General features: G+C 41.0%; 1 protein-coding gene across 1 annotated transcript in view; it reads left to right on the top strand.

The window, feature by feature from the left end:
* Nucleotides 1-9379: 9379 nt before the first annotated feature.
* LOC139754282 (cuticle protein 16.8-like) overlaps nucleotides 9380-12343 on the top strand; it is a 6804-nt gene continuing 3840 nt past the window's right edge. The window contains exon 1 of the mRNA XM_071671665.1: nucleotides 9380-9443. Coding sequence (XP_071527766.1) covers nucleotides 9429-9443 — 15 coding nt within the window. The 5' untranslated portion in view covers nucleotides 9380-9428. The remainder of the gene's footprint in view (nucleotides 9444-12343) is intronic.

Raw genomic sequence — 12343 nt, 5'->3', positions numbered from 1 at the left:
CCCCACCCTATGATCCACTTCCGCTTCCATGGTTCCATCCGCTGCCAGATCCACTCCCAGATATCTAAAACACTTTACTTCCTCCAGTTTTTCTCCATTCAAACTTACCTCCCAATTGACTTGACCCGCAACCCTACTGTACCTAATAACCTTACTCTTATTCACATTTACTCTTAACTTTCTTCTTTCACACACTTTACCAAACTCAGTCACCAGCTTCTGCAGTTTCTCACATGAATCAGCCACCAGAGCTGTATCATCAGCGAACAACAACTGACTCACTTCCCAAGCTCTCTCATCCACAACAGACTTCATACTTGCCCCTCTTTCCAAAACTCTTGCATTCACCTCCCTAACAACCCCATCCATAAACAAATTAAACAACCATGGAGACATCACACACCCCTGCCGCAAACCTACATTCACTGAGAACCAATCACTTTCCTCTCTTCCTACACGTACACATGCCTTACAACCTCGATAAAAACTTTTCACTGCTTCTAACAACTTGCCTCCCACACCATATATTCTTAATACCTTCCACAGAGCATCTCTATCAACTCTATCATATGCCTTCTCCAGATCCATAAATGCTACATACAAACCCATTTGCTTTTCTAAGTATTTCTCACATACATTCTTCAAAGCAAACACCTGATCCACACATCCTCTACCATTTCTGAAACCACACTGCTCTTCCCCAATCTGATGCTAATACATGCCTTCACCCTCTCAATCAATACCCTCCCATATAATTTACCAGGAATACTCAACAAACTTATACCTCTGAAATTTGAGCACTCACTCTTATCCCCTTTGCCTTTGTACAATGGCACTATGCACGCATTTCGCCAATCCTCAGGCACCTCACCATGAGTCATACATACATTAAATAACCTTACCAACCAGTCAATAATACAGTCACCCCCTTTTCTAATAAATTCCACTGCAATACCATCCAAACCTGCTGCCTTGCCGGCTGTCATCTTCCGCAAAGCTTTTACTACCTCTTCTCTGTTTACCAAATCATTTTCCCTAACCCTCTCACTTTGCACACCACCTCGACCAAAACACCCTATATCTGCCACTCTATCATCAAACATATTCAACAAACCTTCAAAATACTCACTCCATCTCTTTCTCACATCACCACTACTTGTTATCACCTTCCCATTTGCTCCCTTGTCTTACGCACTTTATTTACCTCCTTCCAGAACATCTTTTTATTCTTCCTAAAATTTAATGATACTCTCTCACCCCAACTCTCATATATATATATATATATATATATATATATATATATATATATATATATATATATATATATATATATATATATCATACAAGCTTCCAACAGCCAGGATCGAACCCGGGATCCTTGTGCCACAGGCGGGAATGCTACCGCTAGGGTATGGGCTATGTATATCAACTGACTGTTATATTTCTCTCTTTTGTCTCCCCTGATGATGTGATTATTACACGAAAGTGCACCTGGGAACTTATCGTGTTTCATTCTCCCAGTGAACTCATAGAATATCTTGATCACGCGCAAAATTGTGATCTTTTCCTATATATATATATATATATATATATATATATATATATATATATATATATATATATATTATCCCTGGGGATAGGGGAGAAAGAATACTTCCCAAGTATTCCGTGCGTGTCGTAGAAGGCGACTAATAGGGGAGGGGGCGGGGGGCTGGAAATCTTCCCCTCTTGTCTTTTTTTTAACTTTCCAAGAGAAGAAACAGAGAAGGGGGCCAGGTGAGGATATGCCCTCAGAGGCCCAGTCCTCTGTTCTTAACGCTACCTTGCTAATGCGGGAAATGGCGAATAGTTTGAAAGAAAGAAAAAAAAAAAAAAAATATATATATATATATATATATATATATATATATATATATATATATATATATATATATATATATATATATATATATATATATATATATATATACATACATAACGGAACCTTAACCATATAACACCCAGAGGCAAAATTTTCTAACGGACACAAGGTGAGAACATGATGTCTGGTGGCAGGTCTTATGGGTCAGAAAGGGAGCTAGATGGCAACTAGACTTGAAGGCTAACTGTACATGAATGTGGGATCATATGTCTCACACGTACAAATATATGCATTTCTACGCAAGTATGAAATTACTGACCTGCTACAATGAATTGTTACAGTTCATCTAAGAATTAGACTGCTGTATGTTACAGTAATGCGTCAATATACTCTTAACTGGTCATACACGTCTACAACACAATAGAACTGCATTTATGCCCTGACTACTATAGCTTAGTATTCGGCACTGGTCAAGGTGAGACACATCAGGTGCCCACCAGACGAGAGGGGCCCCTAACCCCGTGGTGTCCCGTTTACCCTTACACGATACCCTATATACATGATCTTACAGGACCAGGTGGGTCTGCTCCCCGCGCCATTACGCCCAAGGTTAAGGGATGACGCCTGGACACCGAACACTGTTGCTGACCTTGTCATCAGCATAGAGAGATTGTATGAGGAAAACTGGTACTGGGTTACCTGCTTTCTTTGTTGGCTGACCGTCATCTCTTCTCCAAAGAAGAAAAAAGGTAATAGAGCCAGCTCTCTCCTACATAAACACCGGTACAGACAAACTGGTTTCAACCATAGCTTTTTACTGTCTTATCAGGATTTCTCTCCCTCATATATATTTTTCGCATTGTTTCCTTTCTTCTTGTCGGTCCCTGAAAATTATTTCTTTTACTTCATCAAAATGTCTTTCCACTTACATACGTTTAACGTGTTTCTGACCATCTACCAGTTGACAGACAGAGCTCATAACAATAGACACATACGTAAGAGAATGCATCACATAGACTATGAACTGCCAAATGGCCAGCTATACAAGTGAATGTGGTCACAAGCAAACTAGATGAGCCCCGTCAACTACATTCCTCTTTTTCAATTTTCCTTGCCCTTAACCAACTCCATTTTCCTTGCTCATAATCAACTCAGTTTTCCCTGCCCCTAATTACTCGATTTTCCCTGCCCCTAATCTAATCCATTTTCCTCACCCATAATCAACTCCATTTTCCTTGCCCTAATCAATTCCATTATCCTGGCTCCTGATCAATTCCATTTCATTCCGCCAGCGGATCCTCTTCATACGTAAATAACAGTTTTAGAAACAGTCTCTTAAGCAATTTTATCTTAATAAAGCACAAATAAGTGTGGTGGTTTAAGCTTCCATACGTCTCTTTCAAGAAAACTAGTTTTTTCATTTTTCACTTAACCGGAATTCCTTAGTTTCCAGTCCACGCAAACTTGTCTTTTCTATAAAAAGGTTAACTGCAGTTTTTATAAGAACATATATTGAGCATATATGTTATAATTCCTTGTGTTAAGATCGATTTCAAAAGTTAATACCTATTTGAATGCAGCAAGTCACACAGTAAGTTGATAAGATGAATTGTATTGCATACATTTGCAACACAACCACGAATCTAAACTTAAAATCTGTGTTCCAGCCATTTGTCTAAAGTACAAATCAACACAAGAAACCTTGGGAGAAGTTCTTCACTTTCTTTCAGTGGTATTCATGTCTTCATCCATTTGTTCTCGTCACTGGTAGTACCATCTCCCGATTCCTTAGTTCTCGTCATCACAAACGAATATGGTCTACTCTTTCACAAGCAATAAGAGGGAGTGCTATGTCTTAAACCGTAAGGTAGAGGCATGTGAAAGCAATTCTGATGCAATGACACCGCAACAGTAGAGTCACCAACTGCAGCTATATAGATCATGGGTAAGAGAGAATAATGATGATATTTGTTTACCATATGAGTTACTGTTTCTGGTGGACTATTAAACAATGGAGAGTCATTCAGTCCAGCAATACCCAAAAATCTTACATTGATCATTCATCCATTGTCATGTATATAGACGAGTATTCTACAGATGGTGTCTGAAAAAAACCCTGGCAATTATAGGTGTCAGATCTAACAGTACACATCGTATGATCAAATAATCATTCCAAAACGAAAATTTTTTACGGTGTGAAATAATACTACGAATGTGTAGCAGGAAAAGTGAAGCCTAGCTGTCATCAAACTCTAGAGTCACACAGTCGGACTGATCGAAACAATGTAGTTTATTTACATGTGATGCGAACCCTTACAACCGAGAGTAGTTCTAAATATTTGGAGAGATTTTGTTATAATTACATTAGCCTCGAACCAGCGTAGCTTTGATGTCAGTTAAGCGGTGGCGGCCCATGCTATGTGGCGTAGCAGGCCAGGCGAGAGTTGCTAGGCTCTCAACTCCTTGTTTTTGCCCCTGTCGTCAACTCGTTCTAACCAAGGGTCTCTCTACAATGCTGGCCGGCCTGTTACATCTGTCACACCAACCCCGTCACTGCCAGCCGGCCCACCATCCGTCACACTAACTCCGTCACTGCCAACCAGCCGTCCATACGTCACACTAACCCCGTCACTGCCAGCCGGCCCACCATCCGTCACACTAACCCCGTCACTGCCAGCCGGCCCACCATCCGTCACACTAACTCCGTCACTGCCAACCAGCCGTCCATGCGTCACACCAATCCCCGTCACTGCCAGCCGGCCCACCACCTGTCACACTAACCCCGTCACTGATACCCATTTGTCTACCCGTCACACCGACCCAGGTACCGCTAACCGTCACTCCACCCACCGCTTGTAGCCAGCAGGATCGGCTCCACCTAAGCCACAGAGCACGACGGAAGGGCTACTGTGTATCATGGCTTGACACTGAACCTGACTCTTAACTGTCAGTTCCAAGACCAGGCCCGTCCTGCTCAAAGTCTGTACCGTCGTGCTCATAAATCGCACCGTCCTGCTCAAAGACTGTACCGTCGTGCTCATAAATCGCACCGTCCTGCTCAAAGACTGTACCGTCCTGCTCAAAGACTGTACCGTCCTGCTCATAGATCGCACCGTCGTGCTCAAAGTCTGTACCGTTGTGCTCATAAATCGCTCCGTCGTGCTCAAAGTCTGTACCGTTGTGCTCATAAATCGCACCGTCGTGCTCAAAGTCTGTACCGTCGTGCTCATAGATCGTACCGTCCTGCTCAAAGTCTGTACCGTCGTGCTCATAGATCGTAACGTCGTGCTCAAAGACTGTACCGTCGTGCTCATAAATCGCACCGTCGTGCTCAAAGTCTGTACCGTTGTGCTCATAAATCGCACCGTCGTGCTCAAAGTCTGTACCGTTGTGCTCATAAATCGCACCGTCGTGCTCAAAGTCTGTACCGTCGTGCTCATAGATCGCACCGTCGTGCTCAAAGACTGTACCGTTGTGCTCATAAATCGCACCGTCTTTCTAACAGGTCGTATCGTCGTGCTCAAAAGGCTGTACTGTCGTGTTCATGGATCGTGCCGTCGTGGTCAAGGGCTCAGTGAAAACATCAACATTACTGTATGGTCGTATGTTCTCCACACGACCAGAAGCAGTTACCTCAGAGACGAAGAGAACGTCTCACTCAACATGAATTCAACATTCTCAGTACTGGTATCCAACATTTCAGTGAACTTACAATGATTTAAACCATCAGTTAGAAAGATCATTACGTGCAGAAGTGACAACATTGGTGCTATGATAGTGACCCCGTCATGACACCAGCACGAAGGCATCTAGACACGCCCTGCGTCAGCAGCAACAATCATTCCCGAAAAACAAAAGCCAAACAACAGTGGCTAAACGATGAATTACGAATGAACTCAATTACACTGAATTATATTATGTCTGTGGCCAAAAGACTATAAAAGTGGAGACGAGTCCCAGTTTTCTCATTAGATGTCCACCTAACACACTGTTGTGATCAAACGGAGGTGGAAGGAGAAAAGAAAGATGATAAAAAAAAAACTTAAGCAAGCATTCAAAGTCATCATCAATAACGAATATATATTTTGACAAGGTTTTTTCTATGATTCCTCGATAATCTGATTCACAGTCAATATATATATATATATATATATATATATATATATATATATATATATATATATATATATATACATATATATATATATATATATATATATATATATATTTATTTATTATTTCTTTCTATTATACTTTGTCGCTGTCTCCCGCGTGAGCGAGGTAGCGCAAGGAAACAGATGAAAGAATGGCCCAACCCACCCACATACACATTTATATACATACATGTCCTCACACGCACATATATATACCTATACATTTCAACATATACATATCTATACATACACAAACATATACATATATACACATGTACATAATTCATACTTGCTGCCCTTATTCATTCCCGTCGCCACCCCGACACATATGAAATAACAACCCCCTTACCCCGCATGCGCGCGAGGTAGTGCTAGGGAAAGACAACAAAGGCCACATTCGTTCACACTCAGTCTCTATCTGTCATGTATAATGCACCGAAACCACAGCTCCCTTTCAACATCCAGGCCCCACAAAACTTTCCATGGTTTACCTCAGACGCTTTACATCCCCTGGTTCAATCCATTGACAGCACGTTGACCCCGGTATACCACATTGTTCCAATTCACTCTATTCCTTGCAAGCCTTTCACTCTCCTGCATGTTCAGGCCCCGATCACTCAAAATCTTTTTCACTCCATCTTTCCACCCACAATTTGGTCTCCCACTTCTCCTCGTTCCCTCCACCTGTGACACATATATCCTCTTGGTCAATCTTTCCTCACTCATTCTCTCCATGTGACCAAACCATTTCAAAACACCCTCTTCTGCTCTCTCAACCACATTCTTTATATTACCACACATCTCTCTTACCCTTTCATTATTTACTAGATCAAACCACCTCCCACAACATATTGTCCTCAAACATTTCATTTCCAACCTATCCACCCTCCTCCGCACAACTCTATCTATAGCCCACGCCTCGCAACCATATAGCATCGCTGGAACCACTATTCCTTCAAACATACCCATTTTTGCTCTCCGAGATAATGCTCTCGCCTTCCACGCATTTTTCAACGCTCCCAGAACTTTCGCCCACTCCCCTACCCTGTGACTCACTTCCGCTTCCATGGTTCCATCCACTGCCAAATCCACTCCCGGATATCTAAAACACTTTCCTTCCTCCAGTTTTTCTCCATTCAAACTTATCTCCCAATTGACTTGTCCCTCAACCCTACCGTACCTAATAACCTTGCTCTTATTCACATCTACTCTCAGCTTTCTTCTTTCACACACTTTACCAAACTAAGGCACCAGCTTTTGCAGTTTCTAACCCGATTCAGCCACCAGCGCTGTATCATCAGCGAAGAACATATATATACATATATATATATATGTATATATATATATATATATATATATATATATATATATATATATATATATATATATATATATATATATATGTATGTATATATATATATATACATAGTATATATATATATATATACATAGTATGAAAAAAAAAAAAAAATATATATATATATATATATATATATATATATATATATATATATATATATATATATATATCACTTACGCGACTGATCACACAAGAAAACTTTTACGTGAGCGAAAATTGGTCGATGGGTTAACGTGTGTATGGAAGACGTTTAGCTCGGGACAATATGAGCAAGACAGGTTACCTGCTTAGATCTAACAAAAAACTTTGTAATGATGCTAAAATGAATGATATATTACTGAAACTAATGGTAATGTGAAGAATGATTTTCATGCAAGTCTTCTCATGTACTCGTGAACTTTATCTATTTACGAAAAGTCTATTGATTCAGTTTTTGAAGTAATCATAAGGTTTAAGGCTGAGTAAGACTGAATTTCACCTACCATAAAGAGAAAATTTACATGATAAAGTAAGAAGGTATGATAATGTAACGATTTTTCTCTTTTACCGTTGATGTTTGAGATATACCTTGACCGGGAAGAACGGTCAGCCATATAATTTCAGGGTATAAGCATGTGTTACAACGCGATTTTTCAATCTTCACTCACATATTCTTTAACTGCTGGTCAGTCCTGATTATTACCTAGAGTTCCTGATGCCTCAGGGCTATATATCCACCAGTTCAGGGCTATATATCCACCAGTTCAGGTCTATATATCCACTAGTTCAGGTTTATATATCCACCAGTTCAGGTCTATATATCCACCAGTTCAGGGCTATATATCCACCAGTTCAGGTCTATATATCCACCAGTTCAGGTCTATATATCCACCAGTTCAGGGCTACATATCCACCAGTTCAGGGCTATATATCCACCAGTTCAGGTCTATATATCCACCAGTTCAGGTCTATTAATCCACCAGTTCAGGTCTATTAATCCACCAGTTCAGGTCTATATATCCACCAGTTTAGGGCTATATATCCACCAGTTCAGGTCTATATATCCACCAGTTCAGGTCTATTAATCCACCAGTTCAGGGCTATATATCCACCAGTTCAGGTCTATATATCCACCAGTTCAGGGCTATATATCCACCAGTTCAGGTCTATTAATCCACCAGTTCAGGTCTATTAATCCACCAGTTCAGGGCTATATATCCACCAGTTCAGGGCTATATATCCACCAGTTCAGGGCTATATATCCACCAGTTCAGGTCTATTAATCCACCAGTTCAGGGCTATATATCCACCAGTTCAGGTCTATATATCCACCAGTTCAGGGCTATATATCCACCAGTTCAGGTCTATTAATCCACCAGTTCAGGGCTATATATCCACCAGTTCAGGGCTATATATCCACCAGTTCAGGTCTATTAATCCACCAGTTCAGGGCTATATATCCACCAGTTCAGGTCTATATATCCACCAGTTCAGGGCTATATATCCACCAGTTCAGGTCTATTAATCCACCAGTTCAGGGCTATATATCCACCAGTTTCAGATACTTGTCTGACATTAACAAGAGCGTGATCAACACGAGCGACAATGAGCTCAAACACCTTCCAACGACAGAGCATCATGAAGGGTAATTGATGCTCAAAAAATAAAAAAGATAATGAGGGTCATTACGCTTAATTATGGAGACGCATCTGGTTTTCTCGGGTGTTTCCTGTCGAGACGCCCTCACCCAAGGCGAAAGGCGGGGTCCAGGTCAAGCAAGGGACCTTCATCCACCCTTCCCCATATAAGGTTGCCCGCCTTTAACCTATTACTCCTGTTTTCGTATGTAAAAATGTCGTTCATAATGTTCTTTTCGTGTGATAATGAGAAGCATCCATATGCTGCGTTCACCGCTGAGTCGCTTTTCGATGTGTAGAATGAAAACATGATCGAAATGGGCGATCAGGCAACAAGATGCTCCACCAGAAGCTCAACCCTGGCGTGAAAGTGAGGGTGTATATAAGCCAGGCAGGGAGGAGTGGCGTTACAGTCAATCTCTCGCTCCTCTACAGTTATGGCGTCAGCACAGGTGAGGAAGGAGTATTTGATGGGAGGAGGAGAATAAGAGACAGCACAATCCAGAGTTGGCTGGTGAAGGCGGGACGAGGGAGTGAAGAGTCAGGCGATGGAGGCATATAGAAAACGAAGATAGCTTTCAGGTTTGATCCAGCCAGTGTTGTGGAATGTTTGTGTGTTCAGATAGTCCTCTTAGTGCACATTTGAAGCTTAAAAATACTTTTTTTTTTTTGTCATGACGTTCGTTCAAGTTCAGTGTAGGATACTGTTAGTTTAAATGTCGTCAGCCTTTTTTTATACATTTATCATTATTAATTCTTTCTGTTATATCCTAACCTGGTATATGATTTAGGTATGACTCTGTACAGCGTTTTCAGTCTAGTTTCAAGGAAATTAACGATTTTTTTGTCAGCTTTAAAGAAAGCAGATTTACAGTAAATGTTGTTTCAAGTCATCAAGCGTTCAGCAGTTTCGACATTCTTGAATCTAAGTTCCCAATAATATCGTGCCAGTCTTTGCCACTCTGTGATATTCTTCCAGACCATCATATTCTGCCGGTCTATCATATTCTGCCACTCTATCACATTCTGGCAGTCTATCATATTCTGCCAGTCTATCACATTCTGCCAGTCTATCATTTTCTGCCAGTCTATCATTTTCTGCCAGTCTATCATATTCTGCCGGTCTAGGATATTCTACCAGTCTGTCATTTTCTGTCAATCTATCATAATTCCCGGTCTATCATAATCCCCCACTCTGTCATATTCTCCCGATATATTATATGTTACAAGTTTATCATAGGCTGTTAGACCATAATATTTTGCTTTAATACTTTTAGCCCTGAACAAGCATCCTTTGGGTTGTCGTGTTCGCCTTTCTGAAGAAACATGGATGATTCTCGTTCGACCAATAATCCTTTGAGTTCCTATGCTGATTACTCACTATCTCTACTCTCGAAATAACACTGAGTATTAGCTTACTCATGTTTCATGTCTTACCTTGATCACTTCTTTCATTCAGGATCTCAACACTATCACTACCCTGGGTAGCACTAAGTCTACTCAATCATTGCTGGACCTAATTTTTGTCTATAAATTCAGAGCCTACAACTTCTCTTAATTTTCTTTCCTCTGAAGCAATTCTTAGGCTTCATAGATGTTTTGAGCATTATCCTAACCTTATGATCTTTTTTGATTGATCATCTGGATTGCTGAATTAGCTAAGTTCACACGAAAACAAAATGAGACTTCTATTTAGGTGCGAATGTAGTTGTCTTCGTTCACCGTACATATTCCAACTGTACAAAAAGAATACAGCTCTTTCCCTCCCGACAGATTCCCCTCTCTCGTTATTTTCTCTCCCTTCTAATTCTTTCTGTAACGTCCCTCACAAATGGTTCATACATAAACAGCCCATCTCAGCACCTGCTACTGATACTGCTAAGGGTCGTCAGTAAACGTGACGCGTCTCCTACCTCCGCGGGATGCGAATGTGAGATCGAGAATGTCAGTGGCCTTGTGTTAGAGGGACAAGAGCGCCTGTCCTCCTGATACCTAGTACATCCTTCAGCAGTCAGCTAGTATAACACATTCTTATTTACTGATCTGTCTGCTTATATCTATTTATCGAATTTTCCTCTCGTGTGTTGATAACGATAGATATGATGAGCGACGATAGATATGATGAGCGAAACTTTGCGTTGCCTCGTCTTCACATGAAGTATGATAGGTACTTGTTGAGGAAATGAGGAGTAATACAGGTTAAGTGACAGGATGCTGTATTGCCTACAGCTGGACCTGCTGGACGCGCGATGTATATATGGTCAGGGTGGCGCGAGTCCTGTCTAGTTCACTCATTAGGTTCCGATCCTTCTGAACGTTACAGACTTCAATGCTTTACATCATTTCTTCACTGAGCGATGACTCGTATAGATGGCAGTTTTACGATATAAAAGTCATGAATCACAACGAGGATAATCATGTGCGATTAATGTAAATTAGCTGCTAAGGACTTGGTTGACAGCACATTATCATACTGGGTTTGAAATCGAGTTACTTTACACCGATTTTCTCCTCGGGAACTTCTGCAGTCATTTTGCATCACTCTACTGTAACTTTTCATACAAGAATATTGATACCATTTTATGTATTGAGTTCACGGCCAAGTTGGTCGAGGAGGACCGAATGGCTCCCGGGGCCCCTCTTTACCACCATCAAGTGACTGGGATCCAGAATTATCAGCAGTAACCTCTGCAGTTCAGCATTTCCTCTCCTTCCAACCTGATCAGTCTATAGCTAATTTTCCAATATATAAAGCTGCTCGCTCGGTCCACTGCTTTCTCTGAACTGAACTTAGAATAATTTCACCCTCCCCCACGTCCTTGCACAGAACTTCTGCACGATACGTTGCCTTCGTGAAAGATCTTCCGAATTACTTTCCTAACTACAAGTAGGCAATGTACATGATCCCGATGGCGTACCTGCTCATGTCCTTGGGGAGCGTGCCTCAGATGTAGCTCTAAATCTCTGCTCGCTTGCTTCTTCTGTATCCACAAACCTAGAAGTATTCTTGATGTAGCCCATCCGTAAGAAACGATACCATCTTAACTCCTTCAACTATTGCCCCATCGTTCTGAGTTCTCTAAGTCCAAAATCTTTGAAACGCTCCATAACTTTCACCTTCTCGATCACTTAGAATCTCGTTCCTTCTTCAGATCATTAAAGCGGTTGTTTTCGATGCAAGATCTACTGGTGATCATCTCGCCTATGTGGTTCTTCATTGGTTCGAATATCTCAAAGATTTTGGTGAATCTTTCGTTGTGGTTCTCAACGTCTTAAGAAACGGCGTAGTCCTTTGTTTTCTGAATTTGCTTCATTTGTTTTCACTCCTTCTCTTTGTTCTTCAAATTATATC

The sequence above is a fragment of the Panulirus ornatus genome, chromosome 16 (genome assembly GCF_036320965.1).
Source record: "Panulirus ornatus isolate Po-2019 chromosome 16, ASM3632096v1, whole genome shotgun sequence".
Lineage (NCBI taxonomy): Eukaryota > Metazoa > Arthropoda > Malacostraca > Decapoda > Palinuridae > Panulirus > Panulirus ornatus.
Note: the sequence above shows the minus strand (reverse complement) of the source record. Positions and strands in the feature narration are given on the sequence as shown.